Source organism: Macaca thibetana, chromosome 1, assembly GCF_024542745.1.
Source record: "Macaca thibetana thibetana isolate TM-01 chromosome 1, ASM2454274v1, whole genome shotgun sequence".
NCBI lineage: Eukaryota > Metazoa > Chordata > Mammalia > Primates > Cercopithecidae > Macaca > Macaca thibetana.
This window is the reverse complement of record NC_065578.1, coordinates 39,679,686-39,696,340: the sequence shown is the minus strand read 5'-3', so window position 1 is coordinate 39,696,340 and position 16,655 is coordinate 39,679,686. Positions and strand designations below refer to the sequence as shown.

At 50.9% G+C, this 16,655-nt stretch overlaps 2 protein-coding genes across 3 annotated transcripts in view; both read left to right on the top strand.

Annotated features, from left to right (window-relative positions):
* Window positions 1-16,354, top strand: part of RIMS3 (regulating synaptic membrane exocytosis 3) — a 46,910-nt gene extending 30,556 nt beyond the window's left edge. For both annotated transcript variants that reach the window (XM_050800228.1, XM_050800234.1), the window contains exons 5-8: window positions 3,801-3,913; window positions 7,874-7,975; window positions 8,297-8,436; window positions 10,273-16,354. In XM_050800228.1, the coding sequence (XP_050656185.1) occupies window positions 3,801-3,913; window positions 7,874-7,975; window positions 8,297-8,436; window positions 10,273-10,485 (568 nt within the window). In that variant the 3' untranslated portion in view covers window positions 10,486-16,354. The remainder of the gene's footprint in view (window positions 1-3,800; window positions 3,914-7,873; window positions 7,976-8,296; window positions 8,437-10,272) is intronic.
* PPT1 (palmitoyl-protein thioesterase 1) overlaps window positions 1-16,655 on the top strand; it is a 576,153-nt gene that overhangs the window by 12,181 nt on the left and 547,317 nt on the right. The window lies entirely within an intron of this gene.

The window sequence follows — 16,655 nt, the reverse complement described above, 5'->3', positions numbered from 1 at the left end:
TGGGAAAGCCTCCCTGTTTTGTTTCCAACTAAAATGTCTGGGTCCTCTGTGTCTCTGCCTTCCTTCATACCTCTCCCCTCAACACTCTGCCTGGACCCCAGGTCTTCCATCGCTCCCATTGGAATATCCAGATATCCAGGAGCTATCAGTTCCTTCTGTATGTTTCAGGAAGAGACCCTTACCTCCCATCTCCCACCACCCACACACTGCCCTGCTCCAGAGGAAAGAGTGGAAAGGAAAATGTGGCCCTTAAATCCTTTTAAATCTAAAACCATTGTTGTGACCCAGATGAGTGATGTTCTCTCAAGGAAGCTTGCTTAGAGCTGAGGGAAGGAGATTGGACTAGATCAGTGTTTTTCAAACCATGGATGGTGACTCATAGACAGGAAATAAAATAGGTTTAGTGGGTCAAAACCAGCATTAGAAAAAGAAACAGGCATATCTTATGAAGTAAGGATAAATTGCCTTGCGAATTTTTGTTTCCATTTTTTATGTATAGATGCACACAGATCTGTCCTGGGTCATGATGTTAAATCTTTCTTACATGTAGGTTGCATTAAAAAATTTGAAAGTCACTGGGTTAGATATTCCCACAGATCTCTTCCAAGTCTATGAAATTATAGTTGTATGACTAAGATTTTCTGCTTCTGCTTCAAGGCCCAGTGACTTCTAGGCTCAGGACTCTGTGGCTCCATTGTTTGAGATTCAGTGATTGTGTGCCTCACTGCTGCACCTACTTCCATGAATGCGAGTACTCTCAAGCATTTATTACATCTTCCCATGTGCAGAGCATGCCTGGGCATCTCAGATAGGTCATTCTTACACTGGGATCTGCCGGCTGTGATTAGACCAGGAACAGTGATCTCTTTTTTTTTTTTTTTTTTTTCTTTAGAGCCGGGGTCTCACTCTGTTGCCCAGGCTGGAGTGCAGTGGCGCAATCTCGGCTCACTGCAAGCTCCGCCTCCCGGATTCGCACCATTCTCCTGCCTCAGCCTCCCGAGTAGCTGGGACTACAGGCACCTGCCACCACGCCTGGCTAATTTTTTTTTTTTTTTCCCCCGAGACGGAGGCTCGCTCTGTCACCCAGGCTGGAGTGCAGTGGCGCGATCTCGCTCACTGCAACCTCCACCTCCCGGGTTCACGCCATTCTTCTGCCTCAGCCTCCTGAGTAGCTGGGACTACAGGCGCCTGCCATCATGCCCGGCTAATTTTTTGTATTTTTAGTAGAGACGGGGTTTCACCGTGTTAACCAGGATGGTCTTGATCTCCTGACCTCGTGATCCGCCCACCTCAGCCTCCCAAAGTGCTGGGATTACAGGCGTGAGCCACTGTGCCCAGCCTTTTTTTTTTTTTTTTTTTTTGAGACAGGGTTTCACTCTCACAGTGTAGGCAGGCTGGATTGCAACAATGGCGTGATCTCCACTCACTGCACCCTCCGCCTCCCAAGCTCAAGTGATTCTCCTGCATCAGCCTCAGGAGTAGCTGGGACTACAGGTGCACACCAATGCACCCCGCTAATTTTTGTAGAGACGGAATTTCACCGTGCTGCCCAGGCTGGTCCTGAACTCCTGAGCTCAAGCGATCCACCCGCCTCAGCCTCCCAAAGTGCTGGGATTACAGGCGTGAGCCACCGCGCCTGGCCTTGTTTTTTGTTTCTTGTTTCTTGAGACGGAGTTTTGCTCTTGTTGCCCACGCTGGAGTGTAGTGGCGTGATCTCGGCTCACCGCAACCTCTGCCTCCCGGGTTCAAGTGATTCTCCTGCCTCAGCCTCCTGAGTAGCTGCGATTACAGGCATGCACCACCACACCCAGCTAATTTTGGATTTTTAGTAGAGAGGTGGTTTCTCCATGTTGGTCAGGCTGGTCTCAAACTCCCGACCTCAGTTGATTCGCCCGCCTCGGCCTCCCAAAGTGCTGGGATTACAGGCGTGAGCCACTGCACCCAGCCTAACAGTGATCATTTAACACTTACAGCAACCCTGAGGGTTGTGGGTACTACCACTATCTCCATTTTACAAGTGGAGAAACAGGGAGAGGAAGAGGGTGAGGCACCTTACCCAAGGTCACAGCTATTAAGTGGTGATGGAGTCAGAATTGGAATTAAGGCCGTTTGATTCCATGACCTGTGTTCACAATCTCTACGCTATATCCAGCTCCTAAAATTATGTGACCTTGAGAGTCTAAGTTTCTTTATTTAACCTTCTCAGATATCATTGTCCTAAGAATGTGATATTAGGCTGTTGTTGACCATGGTCAATAAAAGTGGGGCCTTGAAGCCCCTCCCCGTGGGGTGAGGTTGGGCCTAGTCAGGGAGAAACACAGGCTGTCTCTGACAAGCATACACAGCCTACTTTTTCCTCCCTGCCTGCCACTAGACAAGGGAGACTCAAGGCCAAACTATCTAGTAGGAGATTCTTCCTTGGATAGCCTTTTATCTCTGCAGCCAGCAGCCTGGGCCTTTCTAGGAGATGTTAGACCTTTGTTCTATCATAGCCCCTGAGAGTTGGCAGGGCCAGCCCTCCCTCATCTGTCCTTTCTCAGCTGGCCACACCCAGAACATCTAGACTGGAGCACAAGAGAAAAGTAGCACGTTTCCCTTGATGATAACAACAGCAGCAACCAGAACTATCATTTAGTGTTTTCTGTTTGTCTGAAACTTTCCATCTGCCCTAATCCTCAACATATAAAATCCTCAACATAAAAAAAAAAAAAAAAAAAAAAAAAAAAGACGATGAGTTGGGCATCGTCTCTGTTTTGCAGGCAAGGCAATCTTACCTTTTGGAGCCTCTGTTTTCTCATCTGTAAGACTGGATAAGAGCTCCTACCACACAGAGTGGTTATAAGGATTAAATGATATAACACCTGTAGAACTTTTAATACACCACTGGCTCCTGGCCAGCTACCAATCACTGTCAGCTTTTCTTGTTACTGTTTCTAGACCCCCCCCCCCACAGTCATGGAACAATCACCATCCACCATTACTTGCCATTCACCTCAACCCTGTAATTGTGTTATTTTGGTCTTAGCTGCTATTCTGGGCACCACCTCATGTTTGACATGGATTTCAAACTTACGGTCAACTCAGACCTCAGTTCTTTTTTTTTTTTTTTTTGAGACGGAGTCTCGCTCTGTCGCCCAGGCTGGAGTGCAGTGGCCGGATCTCAGCTCACTGCAAGCTCCGCCTCCCGGGTTCATGCCATTCTCCTGCCTCAGCCTCCCGAGTAGCTGGGACCACAGGCGCCCGCCACCGTGCCTGGCTAGTTTTTTTTTTTTTTTTGCAGTTTTAGTAGAGACGGGGTTTCACTGTGTTCGCCAGGATGGTCTCGATCTCCTGACCTCGTGATCCACCCGTCTCGGCCTCCCAAAGTGCTGGGATTACAGGCTTGAGCCACCGCGCCCGGCTAGACCTCAGTTCTTATAACTTGTTCTGGGCATTGAAATTTCTGAACTTTGTCTCTGGTTCTTAGCATTGTCATGCCCTAGTGAGGACACAGGTATCCAGCAAGCCCTGCCTTGTAAGGGTCACTTCAGAAGTCCCTGGAGCTTAAGGATTAAATAGCATCATTATGTTATTGTTATTAGTTTATTTTCTCAAGTGACATCAAAATATTTTTCTTTAGTATGCAGAAATGAACAGTTGTTCATTTCCCAGAGTAGTGCAATCATACTGTGTAGAGGAGAAACTGAGGCACAGAGGGACATGCCCAGGGCCCCAGGGGCAGAGCATGGCAGCCTGCCAGCTATACTTTCATCCTCAGGTTGCCCTGACACCCTCATGCATCCTTCTGCCTCCTCCTGCAGGTTCATCTTCCCCACCACCCGTCTGGGGGCTGAAAGCCAGTTCAGCGATTTCCTGGATGGGCTGGGACCAGCTCAGATTGTGGGGCGACAGACACTGGCAACACCACCCATGGGTGAGTCTTATTGAGGGCAGGTTGAGTGGGGGTAATGGTGACCATGAGACAGGAAGGGTGAGCTCAGTGGGGGCCCTTCATTGGCCATTGTAGAGTTTATTCTATCACCAATTCTGTGATCTTAAGCAAGTCACTTCCCTTCTTTGAGCCTCAGTCTCCTCATCTTTAAAATGGGAATGATAATACCCACTTGAGTTCTATGATCTAACAATACTTTACTGAGCTCCTGTTAGATGCTTTGCATGAGGTATTTCAATTTACTGCTTAGGAACTGTGGCTTATTTGACTTATACCCAACAGCGCCTGGCACCTAGAGGCCCTTTAGTCATTTTCTTATCACTCTTCCTTGCAGCTAGGAAGTATAGTTGGCCCTCTGTATCCATGGGTTCTGTGTTTGTGGATTCAACCAACCTTGGATAGAAAATATTTAGGGAAAAAAATTTCACAAAGTTGCAAAAAGCAAAACTTGATTTGCTGTGTGCCAAGTACTACCCCGAATCCATGCAAATGAAGTGATATGTAGGCTTTGTGTTAGGTATTATAAGTACAGTCATTTTCAGTGTGTGAATATCACAGAGCGTACTTACACAAACCTAGATGGTATGTGTGTGTGTATATATATATTTTAATTTATATGTATTTTTTCACATGGAAAACCATATATCCTATCACCATTAATGAATATCAATCATTTCCCCTATTTGATCTGCAATGCCAATATCAAGTACCATATATCAGGTTTCTATATATGCTCCATTATAATCTTATGGGCCCATTGTCATGTATATGATGCATTGTCGATTGAAATGTCATTATGCGGCACACCAGTGTAATCTAGAGATGATTGAAAGTATACAGAAGAAGCTGGTTGCAGTGGCCTGTGCCTGTATTCCCAGCTACTCAGGAGGCTAAGGCTGGAGGATGGCTTGAGCCCAGGAGTTTGAGACCAGCCTAGGCAATATAGTGAGACCCTGTCTCAAAAACTAAATAAAATAAAGCATATGAGAGGATGTGCATAGATTATATGCAAACACTATGCTATTTTTATTATTTTATTTTATTTTTGAGATGAAGTCTCACTCTGTTGCCCAGGCTGGAGTGCACTGGCGTGATCTTGGCTCACCATAACCTAACCTCCACCTCCCAGGTTCAAGTGATTCTCCTGCCTCAGCCTCCTGAGTAGCTGAGATTACAGGCATGTGCCACCATGCCCAGCTAATTTTTGTATTTGTAGTAGAGACGGGGTTTCACTGTATTGGCCAGGCTAGTCTCGAACTCCTGACTTCACGTGACGCATCCACCTCGGCCTCCCAAAGTACCAGGATTACAGGCATAAGCCACTGTGCCTGGCTGCCATTTTATTATTTATTTATTTATTTTGAGATGGAGTCTCGCTCTGTCACCAGGCTGGAGTGCAGTGGCACGATCTTGGCTCACTGCAACCTCCACCTCCCAGGTTCAAGCAATTCTCCTGTCTCAGCCTCCCAAGTAGCTGGGACTACAGGCACACACTGCCATGCCTGGCTAAATTTTTTTCTTTGTATTTTAGTAGATACGGGGTTTCACCGTGTTGCCCAGGCTGGTCTTAAACTCCTGAGCTCAGGCAATCCACCTGCCTTGGCCTCCCAGCTGCCATTTTATATTAGAGACTGGAGCATCCAAGGATTTTGATATCCCTGGGTGGGAGCAGGGTAGGGTTCTGGAACCAATCCCCCATGGATACTGAGGGATGATGGTACTTCCTGAAGCCTACGCTTGGTCCTCTTAGCTTCAGTCTGGCCTATTTCATGAGCTCTCAGACAGAGCCTCCCTGCCTCCTCCCTCCCTTAGGTGTTGGCTGTGTTGGCTTCCAGCAGCTCCTCCCCGGGATAACTCCTCCACAGGTGCCTCCTCGCCTCCACCCCTTTCCCCTCAGTCTCACCTGAGCAGCGCCTGACTCACATGTCCCCACTCAGCCCCCATCAGGACAGTGCTGAGCCTTTAACCCTCCCAGCAAATGAGGAAGCCGAGTGCAGTGTCCTGCTGTGAGTCATGCAGTGGAGCTGGAGTTCCATTCCAGGCCAGGACTCCTTCCACTGCAATGCCCTCAAAAGCTCCTGCCCAGGAGCTCCTGCCTGATGGAACAGGAGTTGATAGGGACCCTCAGACGGTGAGGGTCAGCCGAAAGCAAGGGCTGGGAATTAGCCAAATCCAATTCAAGGGCTGGAACCTTGTTTTCAGTCTCTTAAGGGTCTGGGGAGCCTGCTTTTCACAGCCCTAGACCCAGCCACAGGCTGGGCAGCAGTGAGAGGAGGCAGCCACTTCCACAAGGCTAATGTGCCATGGCAGCCAGGACCATTTGTGTGTGGTACCCCCTGGTATCAGACCAGGGAAGGACAGGTTTGCCTTATTCACCTCGTTAGTGATGTTACGGTGAGACCTGGAGATTAATTCCCAAGGCCTTCCCTTCTCCCTTCCCCACAAGGAGGTCAGGAATAGCTGGATGGAGGTGGATGAATTCCAGGATGTCTCTTGAAATTAGTAAACCCACCAGGCGCGGTGGCTCACCCCTGTAATCCCAGCACTTTGGGAGGCTGAGGCGGGCGGATCACAAGGTCAGGAAATCGAGACCATCCTGGCTAACACAGTGAAACCCCATCTCTACTAAAAATACAAAAAATTAGCCGGACGCGGTGGCGGGCGCCTGTGGTCACAGCTACTTGGGAGGCTGAGGCAGGAGAATGGCGTGGGCCCGGGAGGCGGAGGTTGCAGTGAGGTGAGATCGCGCCACTGCACTCCAGCCTGGGCGACAGAGCAAGACTCCGTCTCAAAAAAAAAAAAAAAAAAAGAAATTAGTAAACCCCTGTCTTCCCTAGTATACAAATACAAAAATTGCATGATGGCTCAGAGAATCTAAAAATGGGTGACTGAATTCAAAGTCTGGCCCATTTGATTCTTCTGGACCAGGCTTATGATTCTGCACCCCTGTAAAGGACTTCACTTTGTTCTGAGTGACTGACTACTACATAATTCCAAATTCTGCCAACCAATGTTGAACAAAGCTAAGAGTTCCTAGAAATCAGGTAACTGACATAACTCCACACACAGACCTTGCCCCAGCTGGATAATCCATTCTATGGGAGTACAGTGAAGATTTCTCAGCTGTCCACACCCAGAAAGTCTGCTGGCCTTCCCTGCCTCCACTGGTAATGCACTAGCAGACCCTTGTTGCCAGATAGTGCCTCGTGTGTTCTTTTTTTTTTTTTTTTTTTTTTTTTTTGAGACAGAGTCTCCCTCTGTTGCCTAGGCCAGAGTGCTGTGGTGTGATCTTGGCCTACTACAGCCTCCGCCTCCTGGGTTCAAGTGATTCTCCTGTCTCAGCTTCCCAAGTAGCTGGGACTACAGGTGCACACCACCATGCCTGGCTAATTTTTTGTACTTTTAGTAGAGAGAGGTTTCACCATGTTAGCCAGGATGGTCTCAATCTTCTGACCTCGTGATCCGCCTGCCTTGGCCTCCCAGAGTGCTGGGATTACAAGTGTGAGCCACCGCACCCGGCCTCAAATGGATGTTCTTTCAACACAGATGTATGGGGACGTGAAGAACAGCCACTGAGCCCACAGCCTCCCCTGTCTTCCTGACACAGGAAGCTCTGTCCCCAAGTTTGCTATTCTGCTCAGTAAAACAGGAGCCTCCCAGTTAGCCAGACACAGACGGGGGTTTGGCAGCCATCTGTTGTCACCCAGTCATGGCCCTAATGGTCATGCCCCCACCCCACCCCACCCTAAGGGGCCTATCAAAGGGCCTTCAGCTGCTTTAAAGTGGTCTCCCGAGAGCAGTTCTGACCCATGTGGTTGGTGCCATCTTGTTCCCTTTCTAGTGATCATGTAGCCTCCTCCACAGGCTGGCATTCAGCACAGCAGCTGGCTGGCCTGCCCCTTGGTCTGGCCCTGCCTGGACTCACCCTCTTCTTCCTTTCAGGAGACGTGCACATTGCCATCATGGACCGCAGTGGCCAGCTGGAGGTGGAAGTGATTGAAGCTCGGGGCCTGACCCCCAAACCAGGCTCCAAATCCCTCCCAGGTGAGGGATTTTGGAAATGGGGTCCTGACAGGGAGGGGCATAGAGCCGAGCTCTGGGTCTAGCAGGTCATCAGCTCCCTCTGCCCTAAATCGGGATTCTTGACAGTAGAGTCACAGCTTGCCTGGAAGGCCAGTGACTAGGGTGGGGAGTAAGGGAGGATAGAGGAACCAGTACTTGAGTCACCTCTTCTGCCTGCTGTTCATTGGCTGGCTCATTCCATGCATCCTGCTCACCTCCAAGATCACCTGGCAGTTAGGGGATGGGCAGGCCATAGCTGTCTGTTCTGGACCCCTCCCTGTCATACATTCTCTCCTCCCTTAGCCACCTATATCAAGGTTTACCTGCTGGAGAATGGGGCCTGCTTGGCCAAGAAGAAGACAAAGATGACCAAGAAGACCTGTGATCCCCTGTACCAGCAGGCTCTGCTCTTTGACGAGGGACCCCAGGGCAAGGTGCTGCAGGTGGGTATCACAGGGCGAGTAGGGCAGGGTGGACTCACAGACTGGAAGTTGTAATTTGAAGTTTTTCATTTATGATTCATCCTGTGCCAGGTGCTGTGGTAGGTGCATTAATTTGCATTATTCATTTACTTTCACAACCCTGTGAGGTATTCTTGTCCCCAGCTGATTCATAAGGAAACCAAGGTTTTGGGGGTAACCAAATTGCTCCCTAGGTTGCACAGCTGGTAGGTAGAACCAGGACACATGTGACCACTGCCTCCTCCTTCCCCTAGTGCTAATGTTCATTGCACATCAGGTCTGTGCCAAGCCTTGTGTTAGGTGCTTTCCAAGCACGACCTCACTTCATCCTGCAGATGATCCGGTGGAGTAGGTGTGATTCTCTCCACTTTACGGAAACAGAGTCTCTTACAGATGAAGTCACTTGCTTGGGGTGAGCCTAGGCCAGGTGACTCTCATCCCAAATACTTGAAAGCAACAAAGGCCTTCTGCACACTTGGTATTGCTAGCCCTTCTCAACAGTCCTGGGAGGGAGGGATCTTCATGCTCATTTCATAGATGAACCTGAGGTCATGTGGGGATAAAGCACAGTGGGGGATCAGTCTCTGGGCTCAATCCTAAGTTCAGATTCCAGCTCAGCACTCATTAGCCATGGGTAGATGTTGTGACGATTAAACAGAGGAGTGCATGTAGGGAGCCTTACATAGTGCCTGCCACATAAACAGCTACTCTCTAAGTATTAACGGCCATGGTGGCGGCTGCTGATCTTGCCTGAGGCCATGAAGGCGACAGAAAGGAGGCTAGAGCCAGGGACTGTCTGGGCCATTCAACTTCTCATCTAGGGCTGTTCCTCCGGGCTGAGATGGTTCTGTGGCAAGGGGCCTTGGAATTGTAAATTGAAACTGCAGAGCCAGACACGGTGGCTCACACCTATAATCCTAGAGACTTGGAAGGCTGAGGGAGGAGGATCATTTGAGCCCAAGAGTTTGAGACCAGCCTGGCAACATAGCAAAATCCCATCTCTAAAAAATGAAAAAAAAAAAAAATTAGCTGGTCATGGTGGCCTGTGCCAGTAATCCCAGCTACTCTAGGTGCTGAGGCAGGAGGATTGCTTGAGCCCAGGAGGTCAAGGCTGCAGTGAGCTATGATTATGCCACTGTACTCCAGCCTGGGTGACAGAGCGAGACCCTGTCTCTTAAAAATTAAAAATAAAAAAGAACTGCAGAACCCTAGGCTTTGGGGAATGGGAAGAATAATCTTTGGTGTCTGCTTAGAAAAGGATTCACCAGTGAAAACATAAGTTTGAAAATCACTGAGCGAATCCATTCCTCTCTCTCAGTGGTGTGGCTGGAAACACAGGTCCAGTGAGGGCATGGAGCTTACACAAGTCCCATGGCAAGCCAGCAGCACAGCTAGAGCTATGGCCAGGTCCTGAACTCTCAGTCTGCCCCTTCCTGGGGAAGGCTGTTATCTGAAATGCTGGGAGGCTCTGGAGTCACACGCCGGGGTCCTAATCCAAGCTCTGCCACAAGTTACTCTGCAACTTTAGGTTAGCTAATTAACCTTTCTGAGCTACAGTTTCCTCCATGGAAATAATGATACAGAGCACCCCTACCTACATGACTTGTTATAACAATTGGAAGAAAGAATCTAGGTAAAATCCATAGGATCGTATCTAACACACCTCAAGTGCTCAGTAAATTATTGTGTGAAATCAGTCTGAGTTCTGGCTCCCTCTGTTCCATCTGTACCCTGCTGAAACTTGTAGGTTCCCAGGCCTGCTGCACAGTCCCGGAGTCAGGGAGGTGGCTCACTCCCTCCCTCTCTTCTTCCTGGCAGGTGATTGTCTGGGGAGACTATGGCCGCATGGACCACAAGTGCTTCATGGGCATGGCCCAGATCATGCTGGACGAGCTGGACCTGAGCGCCGCGGTCACCGGCTGGTACAAACTCTTCCCCACCTCCTCAGTGGCAGACTCCACACTCGGATCCCTCACGAGGCGCCTGTCCCAGTCTTCCCTGGAGAGTGCCACCAGCCCCTCATGCTCTTAAGGATGTCAGGAAGAGGCCAGGATGGTGGTGTGGGGAGGGGTGCCTGCTGGCCCCATGTCCTCCCCTGTACATAGTCTTCGTGTCTTTCTGGACCCCTTGTCCTGCTGCATGCCTGTTGGCTACTGGGCTCATCCCAGCTGGCAGTGGAGACTGTAGTGTGTGCGTGTGTGCGTGTGTTCATGTGTGTGTGTGTACGTGACCACGTTCTATCTGTTCATTTGTCTGGGTATAGTCACTCCTGGTGACGACTTGGGCTGATATGTCTCCACGTCTCTTTGTATCTTGTTGAAAAGAAACCCAAAGGAGTGTTGTGTGGACACGACTCACCCTGAGGAGTCTCCAGTGGTGGAAGTGGGGCACGCGGCCACTGGTCGGTGCTGCCTGGTCCTGGGCCCGGGGCAGAGCCTGTGTGTTCTCCACCTGTGCCTGCTCCTGGTGGTCTCTGCTTTGTTTTCTGTCTTGTCTTTTGTGCCACTCTTGACTCTCCTGGCTCTGCCGCTGTTTTCTGAGGAATGTAGCATCCGCTGCAGCTGGCCACACGGAAGGCCCTCTGGGAACCCCACCCCACCAGAGCCGCTCCAGCAGCTCTTCCCGCCACTGAATGCGTTCTGCAGCATGTAGCATGCCCACCTAGCTCCCTGGCCAGGGCCCTGGGGAGGCAGAGGGCACCCGGGGTGGGGGGCAGCGGGCTGAGGGCTTAGAAATGACTTTCTCTGTACGGCTGGAACCGCCTCCTTCCTCCAGTGAAGCACGAGGTCTTGGTTCCAGGGTTCCTGGCCAGGTGCCCCCTTAGCATTCGTTCTTCATCTCCTGTCTCTTCAAGCCTCCCCACTCCGCCATGCTGAAGGAGCTCTGCCGGTGGGCCTGGGCAGGCAGCCACAAGAGGGCATGTTAGCTGCTAAAGCAGACAGTCCTCCTGAGGCCCTGAGGGTGGTCCTGACCCCCTTGGGGCTCATTCCTGGTGGGCATGACTCGGTAAGGAGGTGCTGTGGGTAGGGCTGTTTGCCGGAATAAGGAAGGCTGAGGCTGACTTATTCCCCGCCACTGCTGAGGATCCCGTCTGGCATTTGGGGATTTGCTGCATGAAGTTGTTCATTTGGGGCTCCAGTTTTTGTGCATTTCCAGACCAGGGTCCCTGTCTGGGAGCTCAGACTCAGCTGGGCTCCAGCAGCCTGGATCCGGACTCTCGTCTGCCACCATCACCAGCTCTGTCTAAGCAATACTTCCCCCTCCCCCAAGCCTCCCTGCTTTCCTGTGCCCCACTGCTGCCCTCTGCAGAGCCATCTGCTCCAGGCACTCACCTGCCTCTGCTTGCTTTCTCACCCATGTCTGGTTGGAGCTTCTCACAGCCACTCAAACCCTAACTTGATTTGACAACTGGGCCCTATTGGTGGGGACCACTGCTTGGACTGGACCCTGTGAAATCTGTCCCGTGGGAATCCTGAAGTCTGACTCAGGAATGCCCAGACCTGTCCCTGTCCCTCCTCCGCTCTAGGGTGAAAGGCAAGAGGTTGCTCAGGAGATGGACAGAGCAGCCCTTGGGTTTGTATCCGGTAGGGAAGAAAGCAGCACGACAGTGGAGGTGTGGGAAGGCGCTCTTTCCACCTCTCCCCAGGCATTATCCCCAGGTGCTGAAATTGCTGTGGCCCCAGCACCTGAGGCAGGGATGCGCTACCTGGGGTAGCAATAGAAAGGTCTTGGGGCCTGAATGACTTGGGGCCTCCATTCATAACCAAAGTCGGAGGGGCATGGAGGCAGTGGCGGCTTGTGGATAGGCCATCTCAGCCCAAAGGGCCTCTTTGGCTGGCATGGTTCCGTGTTGGGTTGAAGCTAGAATCCTGTAACTCCTCCCAAGAAAGATAGGGGAAGAAGCCAGAACCCCACCTGGCCTGCCCACAGGACAAGAAGTGGGTAAGGGCAGGAAGGAAATGAACAGAGTTAGCTCCCAGGCTCCTGTCTCTGCCTGAGCCTCTATTCTTCTAGTATCAGAGAAGGGGGCCATTGGGTGCATAGAGATGGGGAGGAGGCCACTGGGCTGAGTTTTCTCTTTAGGCAGAAATGCTCTCCCCAGGCCCATTGCGTTCGTCAAGTTCTTAGAAATGGACAAAGGGCTGTGTCTTCCTCCATCCTAGTGGAGGATCAAGAAGGAAAGTCCCTTGCAAAAGGGTATTTTAATCTCCTGTTTATGATTTATTCACCTCTACAGCAGTCACTGTCAGAGTGGTGTGAAAATACTCTGCACCTTTGGGATGATAGGGTTGTTAGTGACCCACAGGACAGTAGAGACGTTTGCTGATGTAGCACTGAGTGGTGATACCCAGACCAGCAGTCACCCCAGGAAGTGGGGGCTACCCATACCCTCATTCCTCTGGTGGGGAGCTGCCTGCAGAGAGGCCTGCCACTGGGGGGTTCCAGGCCGTGGTGCCCCTTGCCTCTGGGGAAGGGTTAGCGCAGGGGAGGTTCTAGCTGGAGGAGGGGCCTGATGTGCTGGTAACTTGGGCTGACCTACCTACAATCCCCGGCTGCCAAAACTGCCCAGCAGTTGGGCCACTCCGCTCTTCCACCTCTCTAAAAGAAGGTAATTTCCTCCCCAAATCGACCTTGGGGAATTCTTCTTTTAACCTTTTGCACCAAATAAGTTCCTCATCCCCACCTGGATTTTACCCCATGAGGGTAAAGTTGTGCGAGGCTGACATGTCTGTGTGATGCAGTGTGGCTGGACTTAAGGGTCTGTTTCTCAGCATCCTGGATGCAGGGGCTTGTCTGAAAAGCCACTCTGGAGCTAGCCTGTCCCAGAAGAGGTGGATGTGCAGGTGTAACTCCTGGTGTTTGCTGGGGTGGGGGAGCATCTGCTGTTTGAGGAGGGATGGTGGGGAAGGAAGGAACATGATCCCTCCAGAAGTCTGCCACCCTGGGGCCAAGTCACTGCCAGGTTCAGTGTCCTGGCTCCAAATGCCCCCTCACCCAGATGAAACCCTGCAGTGGTTACAGGAATGGAGCTCTTTGTCATTCCACCTCCTCTGGTCAGGCGAGGTTCACCGTGCATATGGCAGAGACAGGAGTGGCCCTGCAGTATGTTGGGTTGTGGGCAGGGACAGTGATGGATGACTCAGAGCGTCTGTCTTTGTATTTCTGCTCTGTTCATTCTGTCCTACTTTCTTCATAGACTCCTTTTCCCTGCAATGGGTCTTTGGTATGAAAAAGGCTCCAGTAAATGGAGCCAAGTCTTGGTTTGACAAGGGGAACTTGATCCTTCAGGGAAGAACCATCTCCAAAATCACTCCCCATCTGGTTTCTTCTACCACCCAATTCTACTAGGAAAGGAGCACTTAGGAGGCTCTTGGGATGCAGCAAGTCCTAGGCAATGCCAGCATTTCATGGGGGCTGAGGCAGAACCCAGGAGCTCCAAGAAAGACCACCCATAGAGCTCATTCCCCGTGGAATCACTGCCGGTTAGAACACTGAGGTCAAGCCAGTCCTCCCATGGTCATGCCACCCACCAGGAAAGCATCTCTGATCTCTTCTTTACTGCCAGCCTTGAGGAGAGCAGAAGCCTCCATTTTTAAAGACAATAAAGACCTCCAAGGGTACTTCTTTGGAAATGAAATGTAGCACAATCTTAGCCTATGTTACCAGGAGCCCTGACATGCAACCAGGGTCCCTCTTCCATGCCCTGTGGCCCAGGAGACGCTGAGCTCCTCTTCCCCTGGGGTTCCAGCCCTCCCAATACCTCATATTCCCCATCTTCCTCAGCCCAGAAAGCAATGGGGCTTTAGTGATGCTCCTCTTTTGTGTGTCTCTGGTTGCCTCTAGCACTGTGCAAACTCTGCAAGAAAGTGCTGCCTTTGCTTGATGTTGTAGATGAGTTGCCCTCCACCTGGCTGGAGAGATGGCACATCATTCAGGGCCAGAAGGTTGTCCAGCAGTGTTTCTGCAGTGGCTGCAGGGAGATGGAAAAGAAGAGGCCTGCTTCCCTGCCTCCTCCTACCTTTCTCTTCCACTCCTCAGAGTTTTCTTCTCCAGTATCCTGACACATAAAGAGATTCTTTAAAATGCTGCTTCTTCTACCGGACTGTCTTTCACTGAGTGGTCAGGGAGGAGATGAAAATGTGGACACATCCCCCCTGCCTTCTCCCTCAACCTTTTCACTCACGTCAGAAGAGGTTGGGGCAAAACAAAACAAGCATGATTGAAGAGCAGGGGAAGCCCACACAATCAGGTGAGGCCTGATGGGGGCTGGACTGGCCTGGTCTGGCTGGGAAAGGGTTCTTTTAAAAGCGTGCCTGAGCATCTCAGAGCAATGTCAGTGATGCCAAAGAGAGCAACTTGGCCTCCTTGGGCACCAACTCTGCCGGCTGAGTTGCACAAACGTGGCTCAGATGTTGGCATGTCCGACGGTGGGACCTTGTTCTCTGATAAAGGGCTTAATCTTTCCATGTAGCAAAGCAACTCTCCCTCCCTCCCCTCCCCCCGAACCCTGAGCTTGGGCTTGTGTGGGCCCAGCATGGCTGTGCCTGTGAGGGAAGCCACATCAGTGAGAGAAAGTTGCATTCTCTCAGGGGTCTAGACTGGCTTGGGGCAGGTGCTTGTTGAAAAGCATGAGTGTTTCTGCTTTGGGAAACCCTTCCAGGGCTCTGGCTGGAAACTTGGCCAGTAAGGACAGGGCCTTGGACCTCCCAAGGAGTTCACAATGATGCCAGGAAGGGTCCCTGAGCCTGGGTTCCAGTCAGCTTGGCTAACAGAATGGGGCCTGGGAATTCCAGGGGCAACTGAGCATCCACCCCATTAGCCAGTGATCTGGACGGGGACAGCTGGCTACAGGGAATCAAAGGCTGTTCTGTACAGTTTTGCCAGAAACTGTGACCTTGGGCAAGGCTCCTCACTTTTCTGGGCCTCAGCTTCCTCATCTGCAAAATGGGAGCATTAGCTCATCTCCCCATGGTTCCCTCCCGGTTTTAATTAAAAGTCTCTGATCCGGAGCACATGAGGGTTGCGAGCCTGGTGCACCTGGTTCCTGTCTCCGTGGGCTGGTTTCCTCCAGCCCCTGATGCCCAGGCTGGGCGCAGGCCCTCATCTGGTCCACGCCCAGATGCTGCCTCAGACAAGAACTCTGGGAATCCTAACAGACTCTGCTTTCCTCTCTTCGTGGTTTGTCCTCCCTCTTTTATTCTCGTGTGATGATGAGACATAATGAAGGGTCGTCTACAATGGACAATTTTCAAGGTGCTGATGTGATGTCACAGCCTCAGCTACATCTGGAGTAGGTCAGTGTCCCCGCCAGCAGATGAGGCTGGGTCTTTCCTCATTTCTGCTTCTGGGATGACATCAGCAGGAGAGTTGAAGATCTGAGAATTCTAAAGGAAATGTTCTCTGATGGGAGGAGAGAGGGAACTTATTTCCCTTCAAAGTAGTTTGCTTCTTAAGACCACTCCTTCCTCCAGACCACTCCTTCCAGAATGTCTTTAACCAGACATCATCTCAGAAGGCAGGGCGGCTGCTTCCTTAGGAAGAGTGGGCCTGATAGCTCAACCAACTCCTTTAGCATATAAACTCACAGAAGGCGAGAACCCCTTTTTTTAGACTTTCCAAATGCATCTTGCAAAGAGAGAGATAGCTGATAGGGACTGACAAGCACACTGTTTGGATAAGAAGCAATTAGCCTTTTATATCTGTGCTCTATACATTTTCTATGTGCAGCATCTTTCCTAACTTGTTGTGGTTCCCGGGTGGCAGGTGCACAGCTGGGAGGGACTGCCGGCTGTTTCGTACAACGTTCTTGCCAATTCCCTTGAGGAGAAAATTCTTCACATGGCTTCTGCATGTACAGTATTTGGGCAGCAAAACATGATTAAAGTCAGTTTGAAAATGGTTTCATGTGTTGCTTTCTATAGATGGTTCTTCATTCTAGGAGGAAGAAAACAGGGTTCCAGGTGGCTAAAAAGAGGAGGAGGAGGATGCCTTGGTGGAGAGGCAGGGGAGAGCAGTACATTTCAGAAAAAAGCATGAAACATATGGCCTGGGCCTCTGACTCCTGTTTGGGAACGCTGTGGTCACAGCAATGTTCCTGAGCCATGAACTCTGACGGGTCCAGGCAGTTTCTTGGCTCTGTCTCCCAGGTCCCCTGCTTCCAGGCCCTCAAAGCCTTCTATTTCCACAGACTCCACAAGGGA